The sequence below is a fragment of the Ambystoma mexicanum genome, chromosome 4q (genome assembly GCF_040938575.1).
Source record: "Ambystoma mexicanum isolate Mex_15411 chromosome 4q, UKY_AmexF1_1, whole genome shotgun sequence".
Lineage (NCBI taxonomy): Eukaryota > Metazoa > Chordata > Amphibia > Caudata > Ambystomatidae > Ambystoma > Ambystoma mexicanum.
The window spans coordinates 944,883,502-944,910,780 of NC_090928.1; the positions used below are offsets into that span (position 1 = coordinate 944,883,502).

Genomic DNA, 27,279 nt, shown 5'->3' on the forward strand with positions numbered 1-27,279 from the left:
AAACTGTTTAGCTTTTGCCATTTGGTGGGCAGTAAGTTCGGCGTAGTGAGCCTCGATCTTCTTTTGTGCTATTCGGATAGCTTGTTGTGTTTTAGGGGTCCAGCCTTTCTCCTTATGGATCCTTTCTGCTTTTTCGAGTTCTTCCTCAAGGCTCTGACGAGTTTGTCGTCTATGCCTGTGATAGGCCACCCCTTGTGCAATCAGTTCCCCCTGTACCACTGCCTTCATTGCGTCCCAGTTGTTGGCGGAGGAGGTGTCTTCGCTAGGGTTTTCCTTAAAAAAGTTATTGATAGTGGTTGCAATCGCATCTCTGAGAGGCATCTCGTTAAGGATCGGGTCATATAGTGTACGTCTGACCTGTTTGGTGTTGGGTGGTCCCTGCTCTCGGATTTCTCGGGTCAACGGGGCGTGGTCGGATAAGATTCTGGAACCTATTGTCACATCGTTGGTGAAAGTGAAGATTTGCGGAGATACCAGGAGAAGATCTATCCTGGAGAACGTCCTGTGAACATAGGAATAGAAAGAAAAGTCTTTTTCAGACGGGTGGAGTACCCTCCATGAGTCCACCACCCCTAGAGTTCTAAATAATTGCAGGAGAGCTAATGCTATAGCGAGGTCCCCAGCAGAGGGTGGGTGTGACTCGTCTTTCACGGGGTCCAGGACTCCATTAAAATCACCGCCGATCACTATCTGGCCCTCCAAGAAGGGAGAAAGAGTTGTACTTAACGACTCAGAGAAAGGCGTCTGGATCGAATTTGGCGTGTATACTGAGACTATGGAATATAATTGTCCCAACAGCAGACACTTCACCGCTATGAACCGCCCCTCCGGGCAGCTTATGGAGTCCAGTATTTGAGGGTTCAGCTCCTTTCTAAATAGGATTGCCGTGCCACCCCTCTTAGAATTCCCAGATGCGAAGAGTTGCTTCGGGAAGTTTTGTAGGCGTCTGAGGTCTGCTGGCAGTAGGTGAGTTTCCTGTAGCATAGCTACTGCACCATTGTCGTTATGGAGTTTTTGTAGGATTGATTTGCGCTTGGCTGGCAAATTCAGTCCCTTAACATTTAGGGAGACAAACCTCAGAGTCTGATGTTCCGGGCAAGATCTGGAGTCACCAACAAGTTCTGAGGAAGAGGGGGAGATGCAGAAGGTTCAGCCAACATGTCGTGGGATATGTGAACATTTATTAACCTGCCTTTGGGGTTTTTGCTCGGACCGCCAATGGGAAGTCCAAGATTTAACTGGGGGTGGTGGACCCTTTGTGGGCCTAGAACCCCCCCTGGCCAAAGGGGCCATAGAACAGTATGTGGCCAACATGGCCAGAATCACAAGTAGTCTTGGTGGATCGCTCCAAGGACTCATAGGTGGATTGTGCCTTGGAGCTGGGCATGGGCCATGGGGTGAGGCCCCCTGCAGTAGAGCTGAAGCTCATCTGTGTTCCTGTAGGTGATGGTCGGCTCCAGGACGACAGGCCGGCGAGCCGGGTCAGAGTGCTGATGACTCCATTATGGGACCGTGCCTGGCTATTTTCTTTTCCTGAATCTCGGAACCTTCGACCACGAGTTTTGTTTAGATTTAGGGGAGGCCATAGGGTCCGAGTCCGCTGTCGCCTCAGTGGCTGGTGGTGGCCAGGGCCTGGGGGAGTCTGGATGCATAATGTTTTCAGCGTCGTCTAGGTGGCTAATTTTTCTCAGTGTGCCCTTGTAAGAAAATTGCAAGGCTGTAGGAAAGAGCCATCTGTAGCAAATTTTTTGGGCTTGAAGGAAAGTGGTTAGCGGGCGGAAGGCTCGCCTCTTTTGGAGAGTGAGAGGAGATAGGTCTTGATAAATCTGGGAGGGAGGCCCCTTGGAAAGCGATTTGATCTTTGGAGCGGTTTATTGCCGAGATGGCTTCCTGCGTGGTGAAAAAATGCACCCAGGTGATAACATCGGGCAGGGCGTACGACTCCACTCCGCGGCGGGGGCGCAGCCTGTGGGTGCGGTCTAGGAGAAGCTGTGAATCCTCCAGGTCAGGGAGGAGAGTTTGAAAAAAAGAGACCCACATATTCAACCAACCCCTTTTCTGGGATTGAGGCAGGAACCCCCCGAATTCAGAGGTTGTTGCGCCGGGCCCCATTTTCCAGGTCCTGCTGCTTGTATTCTAGGATTTTGCACTTGTCTTGCAAGAGTTTAATTGAGCGTTGAACCTCGGTTAGGGCGGAGGTATGGTCTTGGGTGTGATCCTCAACTTCTCCCAGTCTCTGTTCCACCTCCAAGACCCTTTTGTCAGTGCTCTCTAGCTTAGTGGTAAGCTCTGTCATACAAGACCGGAATTCTGATTTAATGTCCGCCATAAATTCACGGATATCCTCTTTGGTCGCCAGAGGTCCCTTGTTGTCTAGGGATTTCCGTGAAGCGGAGGGGTGGGGGTCTTGTTTCTTCGCTTTGTCGGATGACATTAGCATTGTTGCTATGTCCGAGGTCTTGGTGGATTTCAGTTGCTTGGTCATTGCGTTGCTTGTCAGCGGCGGGTGAGTGACCGCAGGGAGCACTGTTGCTGTAGTGGTGAACTGCTTCGGAGGCCGCCAGGGGCCCCCCAGCGCCCTTCGAGAAAATTAGGGTGTGCCACTGGTGTGGGTTGTAAACTTTATCTGTGGGGAGCAGGATCGTGGGCCAGGGCGCCCCAGGAAGAATCCGAGGAGAGGAAGGGAGGAGAGGGGTCAAGCGTCGTGCCTGCAGGCCGGGCTTACCTCCGTTTCGAGTCCGGGTCCCTTTAGGAAGGCACAGAGTCTCCAGGCGGGCACTGTTTGTTCACTCAAAGAGGCGGCGAGGCATGATGGTGTGTTCTCCAGGGGCTCCCCGAGGCAGGCCCCCGCCGCCGACTGTTGCGTGGGGGGTGGGTCTCCTGCCCCCACTCTAAGCGTGGCCTTCAGGTACTTTCCTGGCACCTATCACCGAGAGAGGGGTTCCCAAGTTATCAGGGGGTCAAGTCACTTTGAGGGGCTGCCTGTGTATGCCCATAGACTAATGAGTTGGCCCCTCCTGGAGGCCAGGGGAGCTACCAACGCAGCCCGCGGAGGTCTTTGTCTTTGGAAGGGGTTACCCCTCAATCCAGAGGTGTGCAGCTGCAGGATGGTGTGGGCCGAGGCGCCCCAGGAGGAAGAAAGGAGAGAGGGGCTGTGCGGACTGAGGTGTGAGGGAAGCAGCTCTTGTGCCTCCCGGGTCCGTGTGAGGGGAGAGGGCAGGCCCCTCTTCCAGCGCGTCCCGTCTGCCAGCACGGGGAGCGCCTCAGCTGGTCGAGCGAGGAAACCGGCTACACAGCTGGGGTTAGGCCGGCGTCCGCGGGCCGCTTCAGCATCTCCAGGGAGAGGGGGGGTGAGAGAGCGGGGCCCAGGTGGAGCCGCGAGATCAGGTAACAGGCGGCAAAGGGCTCCACACCCCCAGGTAGCCGCAGCAGCAGTCCAGAAAGGAGGCGGTTTGTGGGGAGAGAGTCGAGGCTGGCTGGGCGGCGACGAAGCTCAGCGGCTCCGCCGCTGTCGGAAGAGGGGAAGGAGGGGCGGAGGGCCAGGGAGCAGCTCCGGAAAGGTGTCGGACTCGCAGGTGAGCGCTGCCCAGCGCTTAGATGCCGCCGAAGACTTCACGGCAGGCGGACCTCACGCTCCACTCTGCCCCTCCCCCAGCTGCCCCCAGGCTAAGCGGGTCCATCCGCCATCTTGGGTCCTCCGCACTGCGTAGACAAACTCCTCTCACGCAGTCGGCTGCCGACCCGGAGGTGTGTAGGGAGCGGGCAGCCGGCGCTCCAAGCCTTCATGGATCACCTCAGGGGTTCCTACGGTGCGGCAGAGCATTATCGCCGCATTTTAAGCTGGATGCAGCGGGCGTCCCACGGAGGCCATCAAAGGAGCGTGTTCATTGATGGCGCTCCAGGCCACGCCCCCCCCATCATGTTCCTGTTCTTATAAGATTGTCAGCTTTTGTAACTGAGAAGGATGACATGCATTACTTACTGTAAAAGCATTTCTGATGATTGTATCTGCTTAGATTCACATGCTGTGCATATGGTCCGACATCCAGTGGTAACCGCAGAGTATTGCATCTTGTATTTCGGGGACCGAAAGGGGACGTCGGCATAGGCGTGTCTGAAACACTATCCCTATCGTGACGTGTGTAGTACCCAAAATCCCTCACGCGCCGAGGTCCCTCCGATTGTATTTTTCTGCCATGAGGGAGCCCAAGGCTATAGTGAGTAAGTACATGAAGAGAGAAAGTAGTAAGAAGTCTATGTTCCTTCCACCCTGAGCGGGGAGGCAGCATGTGAATCTAAGCAGATACAATCATCAGAAATGCTTTTACGGTAAGTAATGCATGTCTTCTGATGCTTGTTAATCTGCTTAGAATCACATGCTGTGCATAGACTAGCGAGCAGTACCCGGAGTTGGAGGTGGGTTGTGAGAAGGAACAGTAGAAAAAAAGATGTCTTAGTACTGCTTGTCCCACCTGAGAATCAGACCTAGAATGAGTGTCTAGGCAATAGTGTTTTGTAAAGGTGTGTACAGAACTCCAGGTTGCCGCTTTGCAAATGGACTCTAGGGTAACATTTGCAATGAATGCTATGGATGCCCCAGTGCCTCAAGTAGAATGTGCTCTAGGCTTGAAGGGCAGTTCTCTCTTTGCAAGAGTGTAACATAGTGTGATGCATTTGACAATCCACCTTGATATTGCTGATTTAGAGAAAGGATCCCCTTCTCTACCAGCTGCCACTGAAACAAAGAATTGTTTAGTTTTCCTCAGTGGTTTAGTTCTATCCATGTAGAACATGACTGCCCTGCGCACATCTAGTGTGTGAAGGCTTCTTTCGGCCATGTTAGTAGGTCACTGGAAGAACGTGGGTAGTTCGATTGACTGGTTCAAATGGAACTTTGAAATAAATTTCGGCGCAAATCTGTGATGTGTGCGTAGAACTACCTTATCTTTGTGGACTGTAACAAAGGGGTCCAAAACCGAGAGGGCCTGTAGTTCGCCAACTCTTCTGATAGAAGTGATAGCTACTAGAAAGGTTGTCTTGTAAGTCAGGTCTTTCAGACTAGCTTAATGCATAGGCTCAAAAGGGGGTCCCATGAGCCTAGTTAAAACCACATTTAGATCCCACCCAGGGGCTGGGAGAGTGATGGGGGGATACATTCTTTTAACCCCTTCCATAAAGGCTTTAATCACAGGTATGTTCCACCACAACACCTTCTGCTGTGACGTGGTGTAGGCTGACAACGCCACTAGGTGAACCTTTAAGGAATTGAAGACTAACCCAGAGTCCAACAGATGGATTAGATACAGCACAATGTGTGAAGGCGAGCAATCGGTGGGATTGACGCCTTTGGAACTGCACCAGATGACAAAGCATTTCCATTTGCTGGCATAGCAATAACGTGTGTTAGGCTTTCTTGCCTCCCTCAGTATGTCCATGCATCTTTTTAAAAAATTTTTTTTATCAACTTTATTTAATTTTCAAGGCATCACAGACATGAATCAATTAGTAAAAACTCAGTGCAGCCCCTATCCGGGGATTCAGTGTAAATACACATCGCTGTGTTGCCCATGTAAATAGATTAGCAACCCCTTAACCCCCCCCCTCCTTTTCCTTTCCCAACCTAAAGGTAGAAGGTTCAACATTCCAGTTCATAAGTGCAACAGAGTAAATCATTTATAGTCTAAAGTTCGGCTTCCGTGATTTAGAAACAGGGTTTTCAGATGATAGATATCGCTCGAAGCAGCCTTGGTTTAAAGAACATCTGATCCTTGTCATCCATGAACTCGTGAAGTGGCAGCCAGATGTTTAAGTATTTGGTATAGGAGCCTTGGGCCAGTGCCGTCACTTTCTCCATGGCCATCACCCCCCATAGTCTAACCCACCACATGGCTGTTATTGGGCCTTCCTTTGTCTTCCATGCCTGTGCAATTGTTATTCTGACCGCGCTTAACATGTGGGTTATAAGGGTGGCTGTAGGCCCTGATTTTGCGTAGCTTCCCCCTCCTTTTCCTTCCCCAGCAGAGCCACCAATGGGTCTTGAGGCAGTTCCATCCCAGTGACATCTTTGATATGGCTTAGAATCTCCTTCCAATAGGTCGCTGCCAATGGGCAGGACTACCACATGTGTATGAGGGCCCCGGACTGTCCGCAATTCCTCCAGCAGGCTGCAGGATATTCCGGGTTGATTGCGTGCATGCGTGCAGATGTCATGTACCATCGAAGGCAGAGTTTGTATGCTGCCTCCTTTATGGAGGTGCATCTGGATCCTTTAGCTGTTCTATGCCAAATGCGACTCCAGGTCTCCTCAGAGATTGGTTTACCCAGATCTGCCTCCCATTTTTGCATGTATGTAAGTTTATGTTCGGGGTTAGCCTCTCCTGTCAGGCGATATGATCTAGTTATGCCCTTTTCTGGTTGACCTTCCTGTCAGGTTTCTGGTTGCCCTTTCTTTTACTTTAGCGTTGGAAACCCAGTGCCTGAGCTGACAATAGTGATATCGTTCCTGTTCCGGTAAGAGGAATTTAGACTTGTAATCTTCGAAAGTTAGGGGTGTCCCCTCTGCGTATAGGTCTTGTAGGGTTATGTTGCCCTCACTGCCTCCCCATTGTGTCCAGAAGTTGGCTTGCATTCCTGGGGTAAAGTCTGGATTATAAGGGATCGGGGCCAACGGGCCCTCTCCTATTTTGATTTTCTTATGTCGCAGGACTCTGTCCCAGTACCATAAAGTGGTCTTTGTCTATTCCAGTAGTGGACCCTTTTTTTCCCTGTGGCGTGTGGCAAGAAAGCCAAGATTCCCTAGGGGAGTCTTGGTCGCCGTTCTTTCTATTGTAACCAATTGATTGTGGTTCTCTCCAGCTGCCCATTGTAACATCGGGGCTATTTGTGCCGCCCACAAGTAACGGTGGAGCTCTGGAACCCCCAGTCCCCTGGATATTTGTGGTCTGAAAAGCACCTGTCTTGGTATTCTTGGCCTCTTCCCCCCCAGATAAAGGACATCACATACCTTTGCAGTGTTTGGATAGCTGGACCAGGGATTTTTATCGGAAGGGCTCCTATCGTATATAAAAATTTTGGGAGCAGGGTCATCTTGACCGCCGTAATACGTGCCATCCAGGACAATTCCTGCATTTCCCACCGTTTCAGATCGCTAGTTAGGGATTTGAGAAGCTTTGGGATGTTAGCACCATATAATATATCATAACAGGAGGTTAGTTGTATCCCAAGTATTTTACCGACTTATATTCCCATTTTAGCGGGTATGATTTTTCCCATTCCGGAATTCGGGTCATCTCTTCCGTGATATTAAGGGCTTTAGATTTAGGATAATTAATATGGAAGCCTGAGACCTGTGCAAACTCCTCCAGTAGTCGTATGGCTGCTGGCAGGGAATTTCCCGTGTCTCTTAGGAACAGAAGAATATCATCTGCATATAGTGCTATCTTCTGTTGTCCTACATTGCCCACATCCACTCCTCGAATCCCTGGGTGTTCCCGGACTCTACGTGCAAATGGCTCCATGGCCATGGCAAATAACAGGGGTGACAATGGACACCCCTGTCTTGTGCCTTTCTGAATGAGGATGTCTTTTGCAAATTTGCCATTCATCATGAGCTTGGTGGAAGGGTGTATAAAGTTCGCCATGACCATGCGAATGAAGATTGGCCCGCAACCGAATTTTTCCGCAACCCTGAGCCCTTTTTTTGATATTCTTCCTGCGCCGCTCGTATGTTAGCCTCCATGTTACTTTGCGCTCTCGCCCGTGTTTTGGTATAGTTTGAAGCTTGTGCTATAAACTCTCCCCATATCACTGCCTTGCTTGCATCCCAGATGGTTGCCCAGTTCATCCCGGGGGTTATGTTTTCTTGAAAGTAGTTTCTTAAAGTTTGTTGTATACCCATCCGGACAACAAGGTCTTTTAATATTATTTCATTCAAACGCCAGGGTTTGCGGGGTTGTTGTTGTGGGTGATCTAGTTCTATTTTTAGGATAACTGGGGGGTGGTCTGAGAGGCATCATATTCCGATGTCTAGGTCTGCGACTTGTGGGACCAATGTTTCCGAGATGAGCATCATATCAATACGGGAGTAACTCTTATGTACAGCGGAGTAGTGAGTATAGGTTTGGTCATGCAAGCTGAAAAAACGGCATGTTTCTAGCAGGATGTAATTCCCTTAAAAACTTTGCGAATGCCTGCCTAAATGAGTGGTCATGGGGGGGTAGCTGGGAGGGTTTTATCCATGTCTGCGTCCATGACTCCATTAAAATCACCACCTACGAGGATCCTCCCGATACCCCACTGTGCTATTTTAGGGAGTAACTTCAGCAAGAAATCGTCTTGTTTAACATTGGGAGCATAGACTGAGATCAGTGTGACCAATTGTCCACATAGTTTCCCTCCCAGCATCAGGTATCGGCCTTCTGGATCCTTTTTGACAAAACGCTTTTCGAAGTTGACACCCTTTGCCAATAAGATCCCCACTCCCCTTTTCTTAGACCCACTGGAGGCCAGGTATTGCATCGGGAAGGCTCTGTGTTTCATCCTCCATTCATCGTCAGGGAGCAAATGTGTCTCTTGTAACCAAACCACTGAGGCTTGCATGTCCCTCAATCTGTTCAGTATAGATTTTCGCTTGACTGGAGAGTTCACCCCCTGTACATTCAGCGAGATAAAAGTTAAATTTGCCATTACCTCATTTTCAGCCATTTATCCCCTTCATTGTGATCCAGCTCATGTCTGTTGTAGAAAATCTTGTATATGTATTGTGCCCTTCTACCTGAAGCAGTTAACAAAAAACTTCCCCCCTCCCCCTTAACTATTGGATTAGAACTTCCAACTCGGATTATGAACATGTTACCAATGTGGTATATCACCGGGTGAACTATCCTCCCGGGACGTGTGGGGTCCGGGTGACCCATTTCCCTTTCTCTCCCCCTCCCCTTTTTCCTTACCCCATTTCGCCACCTGATGGCACGTGTGACAGCTGTTCTTTGTCCATGTTGACCTGTGATTTCTCTACAAGCATAAGTGCCTGTTTGTTCCTTTCCTGTACCTTCTGGTGGTACCCTCAAATAGTCTCTCGCAATTAGAAGCTGCGTGACCACTCAGGTATGTTCTGTTGGTTATGCCTCTTTGTTGCCTCTCCGTGGTCGGGGTCGCCCTGGTTTCCATTGGCCTCTCAAGATGACTCCCCGCCAGTTCGTCATCTTGAGATGGGGAACCTTCCCCATCTGTGGGATCGTCTCCATCGTTGCCTTGCAGTATATCCGCCATTATTTCTTCTTTGGCGACCGAGAATCTCTGGCCTTTCCACTCGAAACGGAGGCATGTTGGGTGGCCCCATCTGTAACGCACCTTTCTAGTTCTCAGCCAGTCAGTGACCACTCTCAGTTTTTTCCTTCGGGCCAGCGTAGCTTGGGATAGATCTTGGAACAGTTGTGGTGACGTGGAGCGGAAGATAATAGGCTCTTTTTGGCGAGCGGCTTGCCTTATGTCTACTTTCAGTTGATATAAGTGGACCCGGGTCAAAACGTCTGGGATCAGGTTCTTATTAATTTGGTATGTGGAGTAGATTCTGTGCGTCCGGTCCAGCATAATTTCTTTGTTCACCTCCACATTCAAAATGTCACGTAACAGGTCGATCACATACTGATTCAAGTCCGAGTCCGACACTGCCTTCGGAATTCCGCAAATACGGATATTATTACGTCTGGACCTGGTTTCAGCATCCTCCTGCCTGTTTTGTACTTGTTCCATTTGCTGTTCCAGTTCCTGTACCCTATGCGCCAGGATGTCATGTTCATAGCCCTGCTCCGTTAGCACTGTTTCGACCTCATCGCTCCTCTTTTCTGCTGCCAGGACTCCCTTGTTGAGGTCCGAAATGGATTTAGCCAGGTTACTTGCGCTCTCCTTGATATCCTTCTTAAGTTCCTGCAGCATTTCTAAGAGATCCGATTTCCAGATAGGTGGGTCTTCCAAAGTTTCAGGTACCTCTGCAGGAGGGTGATGTACCTGAGCTAATGCTTGTACCTGGTTGCGTTTTTGTGAGTCCGATGTTTCAAGCATCGTGTTGATGTCGCCGGACCCCTGTCCTTTGGATTTCCAAGTTTGTCTGGACATCGTAATCTGTATCCCGGAGGTGATTCGCCTCAGTGCTGAGTCAAAACAGCGGGTCTCTTGTCTCCTTACCTCCGTCGCTTCCCAATCAGGGGTGTCTTGAGGTGCTATTTCATTAGAGGAGCCGTCGCGATCGACTCCAGGGTTCTCTGCCTGCGCCTGCCAGAATCTTTCTTGCTTTCTTTGCTTGCTGTCAGGACCGGAATGGGCTCCCAGTGGGGTCCCCGGTGATACGAACCGGCTTTTATGCCTGAGCTTCCGCTGTTCTTAGGTCACCAGGATCCTCTCCGCTGGAGTATTTATTCCTCCAGCGTGGGGGTATTGGAGCAAGCCTCCTTTCATGGGCCTCTGCATCCGGAGTTAACGCAGCTCCTCCTCCCCCCTTCGCGGGTCCGCTCCAAAGTCACTGGACTGGACGCGTATTAACAAACCCCCGCATGCAGGGCTATACTCGTCCAGCAGATCCTCCCGCTCCTCCTCACCTTCAGTGCAGGACATGTATTTCGGGGCTGCCAAGTGTGTAAAGTTTTACCATCCCTCTCCGCCCTGCCACCGTTGTATTTCCGCAAGTCTCGAGGCGTCGGGTGGGGACCAACTGTCAATGCGCGGCTTTATCAACCCCCGTATTTCGATTATTTTTGCCTTTTCACGGGGCGCGTTGCTGCTGTTGGTACCTCTGCAAAGCCGTTCGGCGTTGTCTGATGATTATATCCCGAACGCCAGGTAGTTACAGGTCCGTCTGCGCTGAAGCTCCTTTCGGTCCGCCATCTTTGTTGAGTGAGGTGTCCGCATCGGAAAGTTCAAATAACTTCTTTAGCAGCGGTTCAAATGCGTTCCGCTCTGACACATCTGCTCTCCTCGGTTTCCGACGTAGGTCAATGGATTCTGGTGGCCCGCATGTTTAATTTTAAGGGTATTAGGGGTTCGAGAAGGGATTGGGACCGGGAGCTCAACGAGGAGGCAGCCTAAGGCGTCCTCGGCTGGCCACACCCCCCCCATGTCCATGCATCTTTGAGGGAGTTGCAGATGTCCAAACTCTATGACCTCAGGAGCCAGGCTGCTAAGTTCAGAGTTTGTGGGCATGGGTGCAGAGTCTCCCCCCTGTCCTGAGACAACATGTTGTACAGGCAGGGCAGCTTAACTGGTGGGCAGAGGGACATTTCCATCAGGTGCGCGAACCAAGGTTGGCGGGCCCACATGGGAGCCACCAGAATCATGGTGACTGGTTCCTGGTGCATCTTGTGTACTATCTTGTTCAGATGGGGAGTCGGGGGGTAAAAGCGTAGACACATTTCCTCGACCAAGTTATCCAGAGACCGTTCCACTTGGATCGGTTCTGGGGGTACCTGGAGGCGTAATCTTGGCATTGGGCGTTCTCCTGAGTAGCGAACAGGTCAATCTCTGGAAACCCCCATTCTGCGAAGACGTTGGATACAATGTCTTTTTGCAGTCGCCATTCGTACTCTTCTGGCAGAGGAAAATCTCTGCTGAGTAGGTCTGCCAGAAGATTGAGTTCCCTTGGAACATGTTGGGATATCAGGAACATCTTGTGTTTGAGAGCCCATATCCAGATGTTTTGGGACAGCTTGGATAGTCCTGGAGAGTGAGTGCCCCCCTGTTTGTTCAGGTAATCCATTGCTGTTGTGCTGTCGGTTAGGACCAGCACTGTCTTCCCTTGCAGTTTCTCCTGAAAGGCTTTCAATGCTTTGAACACTGCTAGTAGCTCCAGCAGGTTTATATGGTTGGACGCTTCCTGAGGGGAACACACTCCGTGCGCTGTCTGTTGAAGCAGGTGAGCCCCCCACCCCGTGAGAGATGCATCTGTCGTGAGAGTGGCTTCCACTGCAGGGGTGGTGAAGGTTTTCCCCTTCAAGAGGTTCTCCCTCGACCACCACTGCAGAGAGAGAACGAGGGCTGGCGAGACAACTAACAGATCTTCCCATTGTCCGCTGGCCTGACACCATTGGCTGTTGAGCCACTCTTGCATGGGACGCATGTGCAGCCGCGCGTGGGGAACCAACTATATGCAGGACGCCATCATCCCTAGCAAACGCATAGCTTTGCGTACCGTCACCTCTCGACTGGCTACATACTGAGGAACCTGAGAGAGCATGTTCTGAACCCTCTCGCTGGAAGGGAAGACTAGACTGTTTTACTTGGCTGGGGACTAAGCTGGATTTCTTTTCGTTGATAGAAAATCCCAGGCTGAACAGTAGGTCTACTGTTTTTTGGGTGTTTGAAAAACAAACGTCGAACGAGTCCCCCGTGATGAGCCAATCGTCGAGGTAAGGGTAAACTGGAACTGAAAGTCTGCGCAGGTGTGCCGCTGCCACTGCCAGGACCTTGGTAAACACCCTTGGCGCCAAGGCTATGCCGAAGGGGAGTACCTTGAACTGGTAGTGTTTGTCCTGAATCACGAACCTTAGGAATTTTCTGTGCGCTGGCAGCATTGAAATATGAAAGTATGCATCTTTCATATCCAATGTTGTCATGAAGTCCCCCTGTTTTAGCAATGGGATCACCTCTTGCAGTGTTAACATGCAAAACTTCTGGGGCTTTCTGAACTTGTTCGCTGGGCGCAGGTCTAGAATAGGACGCATGGTGAGATCCTTTTTGGGTACAAGGAAGTACACTGAATAGATACCCTTGTTTACCTGAAGAATCTGGACGGCTTCTTTGGCGTCCTTTCCCAGCAGCGCTTCTACCTCTTGGATCAGGATCTACAGATGTTCTGGTGAAAGGCGTCAATGTTTCGGCGGTCTGAACTGTGGAGGTCGGGCGAATTCCACGCAGTAACCGTGGGCGACCGTCTTTAAGACCCACTGGTCTGAAGTTATCTCCTCCCATGCCTTAAGGAAAGATGTTAATCGCCCCCCAACCAGGGAGACATTGGAGGGGACCTGGACTTGGTGATCATTTCTGACCCGAAGTTGACGCTCCTCTGGAATTGGAGCCTCTGCCTCTATTATTTCCGCGCTTCTGACCCCTCTTGGGGTAGTAAGAGGGGCTTGCAGCAGGTTGACTTCAGTTGAAGTTGCCCGTGCCGAAATTGATTTGAGCGGCACGGGCTTGTCCTCGAAAGGACCGCCGAGAATTACTGCCCCTCTGTGAAGAGGGTTTCTGGGAAATTTGGTGCAGCGACTTAATAGACTTGTGCTCCTTCTTGGCTGTCTCCAACGCATCGTCTACCGCCTTCCCGAAGAGGTTGGCCTCTTCGATGGGTTTGTTGATAATGGATGCCTGGGTCTCAGACCTGAAGCCTGACGTGCGCAGCCACGTGTGCCTCTTTAGGAGAGTATCCTGTGCGAGAGACCTGCCTGCTATCTCTGCGGTGTCCAGGGTATTCTTTACCACATTCTGATTGGCAAGTTTGCCCTCCGAGACAATGGCGAGAAGCTTGGCTCTGGTTGGTTCCGGAACCTCTTGAAGGCCTTCCTGGAGTAGGTACCATTGGCCATCGACGTAGCTTGCCAGTAACGTCAGGTTATTGGCAATCCTGACAGTATAGGCCGCCGCCGACGTAACGCGTTTGCCTAAGGCATACAACCTTTTGGACTCCTTGTGGTGACTCTCCCGTGGCAAGGGGAACCCCTGCTCTCTTGCGAGTGTTGGTCGCCACCAGCGAGTCTGGGATTGCGTGTCGTTTGATATAAAGCGGGTCGGAAAAGTTTTTCGACCCTTGGGTTCACCGCTCTAGTCTGAGCGTGTGTGAGTAAGGAAGGAGCCAGCTGTCTCTTTACAGAGCTCAAGAGAGGGATAGACTGGCTTGCCGGAGGCTTTTCGTTAATAATGTCCTCCCCAAAATCTTGTTCGGGCAAGGCTTCAAGTGTGGCAATTTTAAAGAATTCTGCTGCTTTTTTCAACATGTTGTTGAAAGCCATTTGATCATCCACCGGGGAAGCTTGTCGAATCGGGGTGGATGGGGGAAGAGTAGAGGCAAACGATATCAGTTGTGATCGTCCTGCTGGGTGTCCTCCCAGTTGTCCGTTGCTCCTTGATCTTCCCCATAGTTGTCCAGAAAAGAAGACTCCTCGTCTTCTGTATAGATGTCTCTATACGTGTCCATCTGGACATCTTCTTGATAGTCAACTTGGTGTTGGACATCTAGGTGGACATCTTGTGTTTGAGGGTTATGGTCTACCCGAGCTTTTTTTCGGCAGAGGTTGATCAGAAGCCCTGAAAAACTGCTCCAGCCGATACATACACCCCTCGAATTGCTCCGTGGTCCACTTGGATGACCCAAATAGACCTAGCAGAGTAGGAACCTTGTTCTCCGCCCTAAAACGTTGAGGATCTCCTCAGGGTGCTTGAGAGGAGTACCTGGCTTTCTTCGTAAGAGTCTTCTGGATCGCCTTCCAAATCCGTGGAAAACTTTTTGGCGGATTGGCCCATAACTGTGGGCGGAACCGGTACTAGGCCCACCACCATAGCAATCCTATTGATGCTCTTACGGATAGTCACCAGATCTTCGGGAGACAACGCCTCCGATAATGTGTTGGCAGTGAAAATGTCTTCCGCGGCTCCAGAAGGGCCAGCGGATGGCTTCTCGGGTAGAGGCCTACTCGTAGTTTTCGGGCCTGTACCTTGGAATCCGAAGTTTCTTGTTCTGAAACTTCGGCGCGTGTAATTTGGAGAGTAGCGCCTTTGTTATGTTTGTTATGCTCAGTCGTCATGCGCTGCTGCGGATGCGGGGAAGGCTTCGGATCAGACCGATCCGTGGTCGCTTTCGCCTTCTTCGACGAAGTCGTCGAGGAGGGCGCTTGGGTTGTGTGCTTTGTGCGGTGCGATTGTACGCCCCTGTCACCGGGTGTGGTCCCTGTAGCAAGACCGGAGTCGAGCCTTGAAGGGTCGGGGACGGGCGTGGCAGCCCTAGAATAGTCCGCCTCAAGGTCTATAACGTCCGCGTTGGACGTTTGGTCATCCGATGTACCCCCGTCACTTTCGGCTGGTGTCGCGGCAGGGGAGGGAGGCTCCACATGTGACATTCTGTACACGGCCCACCGCTTCAACCGGCGCTCCTTAAGGGTTTTAGGTTTAAGGAGTTTACACGCCGAACACCGCTTTTCGTGCTGCTCTAGGGGGAGACAAGCGTTACAAGACGTGTGCTCGACTTTCCACGGATATATGACCATACACACAGGGCAGAATCTAAATGGAGTTCTTTCCATAGCAGAAGGGAAGGGTGACCAGACCAAAAAGGAAAGCAGTGGAAAAGAGGAAAGACATAATAACAGTATGGCAAACCCCGAGCCCACTCTCCCTACTGTGTAGGCCGGCCAGAAGGCCCGACCATGTGGAAGTCCGAACGCCAGATCTTCGGCGCCGGAACCCACAGCTGTAGACGATTCCCCCATAGTCTTCGTTGAAGATGTTCTTGATGGGAGAAGTGACTTAACGGGAAATAAACCGACAATTTGGTAAGATAAACAATGTCTCATGAAGAGCTCTGCTATAGGGCGACCAGTTATCTGGGCGGAAAAAAACAATCTGAGGGACCTTGGCGCGTGAGGGATTTCGGGTACTACACACGTCACAATAGGGATAGTGTTTCAGACACGCCTATGCCGACGTCCCCTTTCGGTCCCCGAAAGACAAGATGCAATACTCCGCGGTTACCACTGGATGTCGGACCATATGCACAGCATGTGATACTAAGCAGATTAACAAGCATCAGAAAAGTACAATATCTGTCTATGCACTGCTTTGTGTTCAATTAAAAATGAACAATAAAAGCCAGCCCAAAGTCAACAGTGGTGAGGTAAAATTGCAGAAGATGGACCAAATGAACGTACCAGCCTAGTTCCAGAATAGCCAATGAGTCAATGAGAGGGATGGTGTCCACAGAGCCACTGTCTCCATACTCAGTGGAACCTCGGGGGTCAGGAAAGCAGATTCTGAGGTAGGCAGCCCCTGCATTGGTAAAAGAAAAGGGTGCAGGAACCGCCACCATCGATGGTGCAGGAGTTGCCTCGGGGAAGACTGTGTGGGAGCCGCCGTAAAAGACATCCGGGACCATGGCGTGGGTGGCGCCGGGGAAGCACCGCTTGCCCAAGAACAATTACCAAGCAGGGACTGGCAACAGCTGAGTTGGGACCCGGAGAAGCACGAAAGACAGTCTAGGAGTAGCACAGTAGTGGACAGCCATGGAGGGGCAGGCAGGATCCATCCATTCTCAGAGGAACAGTTGGGAAGGCAGAGATTGGTGTACCCACCCAGATAGTGGAGAAGGTGTCACAGCGGTCCAAGCGAATAAGGCTGGAGGATAAGGGGAGAGGAGTCAGTCAGACAGAGCATTGGGAAGGAGGAAAAGAAGGGGTCTAAACAGTGACTGGTCTACAGCATGTTCTTCCCTTATAAAAACCAACCCAGTGGATACAATGTGTCTAGACCACTTCCTTCATTACAGGAGGAGGACATTACCGACGAGAGCTTGCTGTTTCAGTGGGACTATCCGACTGAGTGACAGAGAGAGAGAAGCAGAAGGCACCAAAACCATCCTCATTATAAACAGCGGCTGAAGCTGAATCCTGGTGAACAAACAGAGGGAAGATATTTAGCCCTCCAAAACGAAAGCAGAGCAATAAAGTATTATTTCAACAAGTCTGGTTGCCTCTATTCCCACAGATGGTTAACTGGACAATTGAATACTTCCTTTTTTTTTTATAAAACCTACATGCACAATCTGCAGAAGGGTTTGTAATTAAGGGGAGCTGGGAGCTATTTAGCTCCTCTTTGTAGCCAAGAAGAGCCTGGTTAGCTTGACACCAATAGCTACTGGAGTAACTTTTCGGCTCCTCGGGCCAACCGATGCAAAACAAACACACCTATTTAACATTAACTCTGTGCATCTGGAACAATCTATAAAGAAGCATCAGGACACATCTATATGATGTATGAATCATAAGGCGTCATAATAATAGACAAAATGTTTGTATCTTGTGTGGAAGTTGGATTTGCTGAACGCTATGTACTAGCTCCTAATACCCCAGTGATAGCTCCTGCTCCTTGGCTAATGCCAGATACCCAGGAGCTGCTTTTAGCTCCTGCTTATCCAATCTTAATTTCGATCCCTGTAGATGCACACAAGAGAACAAACTAATTTCACTGTCTAATACAATACAGTTCTCAGATTATGTGGTCTTATTACAGCTAGCAGCTGCTTCAGCAAGCACATTATGGCCATAGAGGACATTAGTCCTTTGCCCATGCAAGACATGTTTCTGAACATCAATAGTGACATTGAAAGATATTAGAACATTCTGTACTCTATTTGGACAGTGTCTTATTAGAAGCAGAGTTCAGCACTTAAAGTAATTCAATGTCTGTATGTACAATGTTTAATAGAAGAGAAACAAAACAAATGTTCAAGTTTTAGTTATTTACTCATATCTCAGGAGTGTAGAAAGCCCTTGAGAACGCATGTTTAGCATCAACTGTTTTAATAGGCAATACCTCACAAATGTAAGAATTTAACAGACTGAACCTTCGGGGTAAGACAATTGTATAGTTACCTTTCTATCAAAGTGGTCATTACTTTGATGTTTTCTTGATAAAGGCAGACAAGGTTGATTGGAAGCGAAAGATAGCTACATAAATGTTCATACTGGTTTGCTGCACTGGAAGAAACTGCAGAAACAGAAAGGATTGTTGTACATTTCACAAACTCTCAAATCGGCACACTGAACACAAATGCTCTTATATATTTCTCTTCATAACTACTTTTTTATGGTCAATCATTTAAAAAAGGAGCAGTTCATAGAAGCAGTCCAAACGTGTTAACAAATACATGAACATCTTTAGAAATTAATGCTACATTTCTGCTAGATAAGATGGTCAAGTCTGCAAGGAAAAGGTGAAATGTGTGGAAATTCATGTACCTATGTGGGTTTCCTTGAGCTCATTTAGCCACTGTACCACATTCTAAAAGGCCTAACTCCTTGTTATGAGGTCAACACAGTGAAATATGAAAGTCCTATTTCACTGGAGTAACATCACACACCAGCATAAATACCTTGCACTTGTATCCCGGTCCCTGTCCAAAGTCTCGGGTATTAACTCTTGACATCACTCCCTCCCCCACACAGCAGCCAAGAGGCCACATACAAGCAGTTCAAACTGAAACAGGAAGGGAAGGATCCCTTCGAGAAAAGAACCCTGCCTTTCCTCCTAAACACCGAAAAATCTGATGGACACCAATATACAACACACATTATACATGTGTGAATATAGATCTATGTGTTATCACCCACTATAATGTCACCTGTCCTAAAGTTCATCTAGAAATGATCTATATAAATCTTGACAAAGGCACTTGATACTATGAATATCACACTGGGGAAAAAATTCCAGTTCGAGGTTCAGTGTCACATCATAATGAGCTCTAGCCTCTCTCTGCTCTATGAGATGGCATTCTGAACCCGTTGGTAGAAAAGAGTTGACAGTCACCCACAGTGAACCTTCTACTTATTTGCATTCCTCAATGATTAAAAGGTGGGCTATTGAATAATGCATATTGTAGTCCCTCTCCCCCTTGTGCTAATCGCTACTAAGGACCACGTGTTGCGCACCGATGCCAGGACCTGTGTTTCCCACACATTTTTAACCTTATCTCCCTTGTGTAAGCAGAAGTCGAGGTATACGCTCCCTCAAACAAACACCTCTACTTGGCATTCAGGTTGGCTAGCTCCTTATACACCTTGCCTCAGACCTCTGTGTCTGGCCCATTCATTCAACTTCTGCCAAACAAATATTCTGGACAGGCCACCTTTCCCAAATTGGAAAGGAGCAAACTCGGATGTATCAAATGCAGTAAAATGAATATAAAGGGAAGCAGGGTACTCAGATGCTTCAGTAGATAGGATAGAGACAGGTGACCAAGTGATTCAATCTGTGTCAGAGTGAAGCAGCTTCACTGAAATGCCTTGGTGCCCAGTGCAGAGCCCAACTGTGAGACAGATTTTAGTCGCCAGGCCAATCCCAAGGTTTTTCTTCTGTCACCAGTGACCTTAAAATGGGAACAACAAAAGCCTAGTGCGCAACAAATTTCAGGTTAAGCCTGATGTTCAATACAGAAGAGTAATATGTACTGAATATATCCCGAGGGGCGATGAATGCCTACTTGTTTGAAAAACATTTGATCTTTTACTTTTGGCCACTTTTTTATTGTTTTCTTGGTCAAAATTCGATCCAATTTAATTAAATATATATGGGTGTGTGGTGAGTGAATGGGGGGTACCCTCTCCTCTGCATTTTAATCCAAAAAACGAGCAACAAAAATTCAGTTAGACGTGCAAAGGCCATATATTTTCGACCAAATAAACCTAAACCGTGCTCTATGCATACAGTTGCCTTGTGCTTTTACAGCATGGCCTCGCAATGGAACCAGCTTCAATCAGGCATGACAAACGTGTCCAGGTAGCAGTTGGTGACATTGCCCACAAGAGCTACCCAAGAAGAGAATGCAATTTAAGGCTTCTTTTCACATAGGTGAGAAATCCATTTGTGGGTCTCTACTAACTCTGGCAGTCCCATTTTGGTGTGCTGCCTTAAGTAGCCCATATCTCTACCAGGGCACAGGTAATTTAAAGTGACCCATTTTGTCTCTGGTGAGCTGCCTTGCCCAGAGGTGTTTGGCCCATAGGCTTTTGTACTATTTTTGGATGCATAAAATAAATGGTGTAGCATTTGCTACTGCGTTGGTAGCCACTTCCTCTATGCTTGAGAAAAATGTCTATCAATTAGTTTTTGTCCTATAACATGACCATTTAACTTTTTAATCATTGCTTTTGTAGTTTTTACAGCAGGAATTGACATTTTGGCACTTTTGCCTCTAAACTTTGACCAGAGGTCAAAAAGCCTCTATTGGGTGGATGGGATCCAGTTCTGACTTGTTGAGGGACTTGGACATCACAATCAACAATTGACGCTACCAACATTTTGAATGGTGAAATCGACTGTGATTGGAACACTAGTAGCACTCAACAGAGAGTGAGTGGGAGAGTGTTGAGTGTGCGAGTATCTATCTGTAAGACTCCCAATCCATTCAAAATAACCTATCTAGAACTATGTTGCTGTGTAGCTGAAGGGAGAAGAACATCGTTAGCGACACTGCCATATATCTGTCTGAGAGAATCCTGCTTCCAACTCCAACACCTTCGGATGCAGGGGAGGCAGGCAGTGGGAACCTCCAGTCATTAAGTAGCACTGTGTGCACCTGTAAAAGCTTTTAGACAATGGTCTTCAACTGAAAGAAAAATGTGTGAAGCCGAAGGCTTCGGGAATACATGGCTTTCTTCTGTTCGTAATAGCCTGCTCCATATAAGGATATCCTGGCATGAACCTCTGCAGCTGTCCTTCCTCAAGCAACCCACCTGTATCCTGTGCCACAGCCTTTTGATCATAACAGAGCATCAGTCCCCCAGGGCTACTGCTCTGGTAGAACAAATTACTTGCCTCTCGGTTATGTTCATTCTGTTGAACGTTCCGCCCAAACATTGCTCAGCTATGATATCCATCTTCCAGCCTCAGCTGCTCTTCAGAAGCTTTTCCACTGCAAGCGGGTGCAGCATGGCTCTGCCGGAGGCGGACATGACGTCATGGCTACCCTTTTTCACTAGAAATAGGACAGAGGCACCACAGAACTAAGGTGTACTAGCTAACCCAAGAGGGGCAAGAATGGAGTGCGATGAGGAATCCATGGGAGAAAGTACATTACCGAAAGGTAAGTAATTGGTCCTGCTAATGGACTCCTTCCTCCCACAGATTCCACATCTATGATATACTCCCAAAGCAGTACAATGACCCTGGAGGAGGGAGGGTAGCAAGGACATGCCTAAACCAGAAAACTCTGAAGGACAGCTATGTCAAAACCAGTATCCTGACCAGACATCAAATCCAAGCAGTAATGCTAAGCAACCATGTGCAAAGAAGCCCACATAGCTGCTTGGCAGATATCGAGAGCAGGCACTCTGCGTTACACAGCAGAGGTTACGTTCAACCCTCTAGTGGAATGAGCCCCGAGACCCTCAGACTTACTTGCTGGCCAGATAATAGCATTCTGAGATCCAGAGAATGATCCATCAAGTCAGGGTATGTTTGGTAACCACCTTGCCAGCTCGGGCACAAGCGTAACAAACAAAAAGTTGTTAATCAGTCATGTTCTCCCATGTCCGAGAGACATAGAACTTGAGGGACTGTACCAGACCCAGCAGATGAAAATGCTCCTCTATATTGGATGGATGAGGCTGAGGAAAGAAAACATATAGATGGATCTTTTGAGAGAGATAGAAATCAGATACAACTTTCGGAAGAAAGTAGGGTCTAGCTCAACGTTGCCTTTTCTTTGGAGTATACCAAGTCGTCAGGATTAACAAACAGAGCCTGGAGCTCACTTGCCGCTCTATAGGAAGTGATGGCAACCAGGAAAATCACATTAATGGTGAAAAGTCTTAAAGAACAAGAATGCAGGGGCTCAAATCCCACGGGGAACAACAACCTGGCGTGGGGAAAAATTGGACAAACGCCTCAGGAATCTAATGACTATGGGAATTCTAAAAAAGCAGGCCTGCTCAGGGGTCCTCTTGAAGACCGAAATGGCCGTAACCCTTCACTGTACCAATCTGTAGGCCCCTCTGGGCCAAAGACTGAAGAAAATCCAACAAGGAAGAAGTACAGCAAGTAAAAAGGCCCAGATCCCTCTCCCGGCACCACACCGAAAACGTGTGCCACCTGCAGGCATAAATAATTTACTGGCGGGTCTTCTAGCAGAGAAGATTATCTCTAAAACAGCCTCAGACAAATCAAACTAATTAATTATTCACATGTATATACGTAAACCTTTCAGCAGCCAGGCATGAAGGTTCAGACTGAGGAGGTTCGGGTGCAGTACCCCTCCCCCTCAGAGTGGGAGAGGAGATCCATTCTCTGCAGTAGACACTAGGGATGGCAGATGGCCATGTACAGCAACTCCGGGTGCCACGTTCTCCGAGCCCAGTCCGGAGCCATCAAGATCATTGTGCACCTGAATGTGCTCTGGGGATGTGCTCTGATGCCTCAGCTATCACTGATAGCTCTGTGTACGAGCGCGATACAAATAAATTAAAAACTGATGATAGGCCAAAGGAAAACTTGGCCAATGCGCAAGAGGTGTTTATCCATCGGAGACCAAGGCTCAAACAGATGAAAATCTTCCTTCCCAATGCGTCCAATCTCTTGCTCCCCCAGTCGAGGGGCAAATAGGGAACAGAGGTCATTTTACGGTTTGCCTTAGCGGCCTGTGCCACCAAATTCTCCAGGGAAGCATGGGCATAAAGAAACATGGGGTCAGAAGATGCAGGCCAGTTCGTCTTGGCTATATCACGGTCCACGGTGAAAACAGAAGCCAGTTTGGTCCACAGTTCCATCACTGACCTCTCTACTGCCTGATTGAAGGCCAATAAAGTGTCCTTCCTAGGACCCTTGTCCAAGATGTCAGTCAGACTGTACTGCACCTTTGGACGTGAAGGAGCTCACAGCCCTAAGGTGTCGACCACCTTCTCCATCTGGCGCAGAAAAGCAGCTTGTGGCTTGCCAGGGGTGGCAGCAATGATTAAATCCATCTCTGGGGAGGTGTCCAGGCCACTTGCCTCCTGCAAGTCGGCTGGGATCCACCAGGTCTCCCTGTTCCCTGTAAAACTTCTCTGGGAAGTCTCTAGCTTGGGGAAGGGCTCCAGTCCGACAAGGGATGAGATCCCCTTCCTCATCATATATGTCCTCTAACTGGGACATATATGCCCTTCTGGGGAACGGGTATTACTCTTTTGCGACTCCGGCTTCGCCCGGAGACTTAATGGTGTGCCCCTTTGCAACGATCTTGTAGAGTTTCCTTGCAGGGTCCTTAACAGCTCTTCCAAGCACAGTGGGATCTGGAAGCGCCAATACTGTGCCCACTGGCATCATGGCACAAGTCGCAAGAGCCGGGGCCTTGGCGAAGATGTTTAGCATCTTCATCCTGAAAGCTTCCCATTCCTATGAGATAGAGGACTGGGTGGTGTAAGGAAGGCATGGTATCAAACAGTGAAGACAGACACAAGTGATCACAGTTCAAGGGTGTTTTTATTGAACTTCAATTGGGTCTGAAAAACGCCCATCTAATTCTAAATCTAAAGAGGGGAGAAAGCTATGACCATCAAATAATAATAACGACGTCCTAGTAGGTCAAAAGAAAACAGCCTATACTAATAAACCTATTGCCAATCTTTACTTCTAAATACAAATGGTGTGGTAAACAAGGTTATACAAAAGAAAAGTGTGCAAGAAATGATATGTCAGGATAGTTGAGCCGTTAGCTTCCCTTGCCCACGTTTTCGGCACGGGCCAAGGCGGCACACTCAAGCTTACCATACACTCTGACATTTCTAGCACGAGGATGCAAGTACAAATCTCAGTATCAGGACCTTCTGTGCCAAAGTGTCTCTGCCATTCAAAGTCTCTTATTTCAAAGGGCCTGATGCAACAAACAAACATTCAAAGTTCCTTTCTTGCACAACTTCTTTGTGGATTCACCGTTCACCCTGGGTCCTCCTCCACCTGGCTCAGACCCACTTTAACACAACACCTTCAATTGGTCTCCCTCTGCCGGGCTCGGACCAAACTTCTCATTTTCTAAACTTTCTTTACTATATCAAAATCGAAGACTTTCGACTGTGAGCAGGATTTTGCTCGACCCATTGCAGGACCACTTCGGTTCAGAATTCTTTGTTCTCTTCTCAATACAACCCTTTAACCTTCACTTCTGCCGCTTCTCAGCTGAATACCTTACAGAGACCTTCGATTGAGCACCCACGCAGTGTCGGACCACTCTGGCAAAGGTATCGTATCAAAGTCTCTTCAAAGTTCAAACACTCATCAGCAGTTCAACTTTACTTGCGCCTTTTCTCACACACATTTTAACAATTTTCGTTACAGCGCTCGCCATACAATGTTGCCGCTTGCAACCTTGGCTTCAACACAGACCGCTCTTGTATCGGTCTCCCCAACTCACAGGCTGTGTTGACTTCACTGACGCTGCTTTGTTCTTGGAGTCAAGGACAGTACCACGGAGGCTGCTGCTTCTCCCTGCCTTGTTTACTGACACGAGGGGGCCCTGGGTATCTCCAACATGATATACAGCATTCTTTAGCCTGGTTTCCTGGTCTTACGCTTTCTAATCTCGAGGGCTTGTGAATGTAACGGTATCTTGTCGGAAAGGTCAAGGGAATTTCCTTCCTTGCGATCACCTCATGTTTCGTCTTTCTTCCCTCGTTTAGCTGCCATCTCGAGCTTGCTGTTTCCTTCTGTGCTTTGCCTCACTCAGCGTGTGCTTTCATGCTCCACCCTGTATCCGTGTGGGGAAGCTTAATGGAAGTCAGGTGTGAGTGATGGTCAGTAATTGCTTGACCTCTCCCGACCATTGCACTGGGATAAGTCAGGTATACTGCTTGAGTGTTAGTCTGTTTTCTCCCAGAGAGGGCTGTTTGTGCGAAAGTGTTTGTGTAGGATAGGGGGCGGGGGTAGAGCTCCTACGTATCCTATCAGATGAGATGGGGGTAAGGGTGTTACAGGGAAGGGGATACCGCATCTCACCATTCGGTGTCCCACTCCCACAGGACCCACTCACCCAGGTGATCCTCCCGCACTGGTCCACTCCCAGGAACTGGATCCAAAAGCTATGGTCGTATCCTGGCCACCTGGATGACAGATTTCCCCCCCAGGGACTAGGGGGTGAGACACCTTCTGGTTTCTCACAGTGGGAATAGGTACATTCGGGGCCTCTTCCTCTCGTCTGCCCTTGAAGTTATGGCTCCTCTTCTTCGAAGACAAAGAAGAATGATGCTGCAAAGAACTGCCAAGAGAGCTCGACCTCTTGCAGTGTCTCCTCTTCTTTTTTTCCTCCCGGAGAGGAGACTGTTCCTCAGTGTCAGCGAGCTCAAACACGTCAGCTGATCACCTTTTCCCTCGGCACTCTTTACCATCGGAGAACCCTTGGGTGCATCGATTGGCAGGAAGCACAGTCCTGGGCGTCATGGCCTTCACTAAGGCAGTATAGACGGATGTGATGCGAGTCCGAAACGGACATCTGACACATGCAATCAAAGCAAGGTTTGAACCCCTTAAAAGTCTTGGATTCAGCATAGCGATGAATTCGGGAGACGTAGAAAACCAAATATTCAGTAAGAAGAATAAGAAATAAGAGCAGTGTTTTTCCTAGAGCGAGTAAGCACAGAAAAAAGGAACCGAGGTCACAGGGAAGACGCCACATCATATATACTGTCTCCATGTCATGTCTGGCACATAGAGGCGTCAGCAGAACCAACAAAGCCTCATTGCAGCAGAAAGGTTACTGAAGAGCAGCTGGTGCTCTTCAGTAACTTCAGTAGATATCTTCAGTAGATACCACAAATGAGGAATCCGTGGGAGGAAGGAGTTCATTAGAAACTTGCTAGCGCGCTTCTGTTCTCCACCATCATTAAAATAGTCTTCTGTGAGCCTGCGGTCCTTCGCACAGGAACCACAACATGCAGAAAACCAAATGTCTAAATTCACCTTTGCACCCTTGAACCATGGACTGTTCCTTCCATGTTCAGCAGTCTTTTCCAAATCCTTGTGTTCACTGGTGTCCATCTTCCGGCCATAGGGGGCGCCAATTGCAGACCACCTTACGAGGTGCTGCCATCACAACTGTCTGCTCCTGACCTTATGGGTTACATATACATCTTTCCCTCAAAGGTCACTGGCTATCGAACCTGGGCCCAGCTCTCCTCCTGCAAGGTCCCACTCTCGTTGCCAGACTGAAAGGGGACTCCTCTGCAGCTTCCCAGAATTCTGTTAACACTTTCTTGGATTTTAACTATAATTGGGGGCTGCCTATTGATTTTCCCATACTAAAGGCTATAAACAAACAGTTCTAGCTTTCAAAACTAATTACAAATACCCAAGTATGTTACGTATCTGTGCAAATATGCAGAATATGGGGGTGCTAGCATGCAGTGTTCAAGATGGCCACATTCTAATGGAGCTCTGCTGCAGGTGAAAAATCCATTAAATATAATACCAGAGCTGGTGTGAAGTGGCGGTCAGTTAATCCTCAAGAAGTGAAGAACCCAGGAGGAGAAATTACTTACCGTAATGTTCTTTCTATGGATTCTTCTTCTGCAGATTCCTCATCTGAAAGATATCAATTCCAGTGTCAGCTGCTCGGAAAACCTTTCGACAGGGGGCTTAGCCCTCCTCGACATGGCTGTCGATCAGTCTTGCCTTGATGCCGCTGTAGACTCCGGACATGATGTCAGTCGTCGTACATAAACTATGTCACTACGCCCCTGTACCTCAGTTCCCCAAGTGCACCCCACGCCCAAATACCCCGCCACTCCCCAAGTTCAGCCGCTGCAGTCGAAGAATCAAACAATTTGGTAGAAGAGCCACAACTACTAGGAAAAAGAAAAAACCTAACAAGGGTCTTTTTTGTGAGGAACGGGGAAGCAAAAAGAATGCAGAACACACCACTAAGGTCTACAGGTCCTTTGAAGAGCCCTTTTAACGAGAGCTCACCTCTTTCTCACCTCTTTCTCCCATTAGAGAAGGTAGTCATAAGCTGCAGGTACTTTCATAGTGGGGATGGATGGGACGGTGATGAGGAATCTGCGGCAGATGAATCCACAGAAAGAACATTACGCAAGTAATTTCTCCTTCAAGATCGCCTTTCTCCCGCAGATTCCTTATCATATAGACTCCCCAAGCAGTATGTGTGAAGGAGGCGGGATAAAAGTCCCTATACCGGGAAACTTCGTAAAACCACTCTCCCAAAACAAGCGTGAGCTCAAAGGGCTACATATCCAGGCAATAGTGTTTGGTGAATGCATGCAGTGAGGACCAAGTTGCCTCTCGGCAAATGTCCCTCTCTGGCACCCTCCTTTGAAGAGCCGAAGTGGCAACCACCCCCCTTGTGGAGTGGGTCCTGATCCCCGTTAGGCAGAATTATATGCAGTACCCTTTGGGAACACCACACACAATTAAGACTACAAGTAACATTACAAATTCACATTTGGTACAAGCCCGTACTACAGAGTTAAAGTGGTAGCGATGGCTGAGCAGCCAGACTTATCTCAAGTGTAAGAGAGCAGTATCAAATAGTTACACAAAGGACAGCAA

General features: G+C 48.8%; 1 protein-coding gene across 3 annotated transcripts in view; it reads right to left on the reverse strand.

The window, feature by feature from the left end:
• UBR2 (ubiquitin protein ligase E3 component n-recognin 2) overlaps positions 1-27,279 on the reverse strand; it is a 2,523,611-nt gene that overhangs the window by 222,822 nt on the left and 2,273,510 nt on the right. For all 3 annotated transcript variants that reach the window (XM_069608499.1, XM_069608498.1, XM_069608497.1), the window contains one exon: positions 17,625-17,739. In XM_069608499.1, coding sequence (XP_069464600.1) covers positions 17,625-17,739 — 115 coding nt within the window. The remainder of the gene's footprint in view (positions 1-17,624; positions 17,740-27,279) is intronic.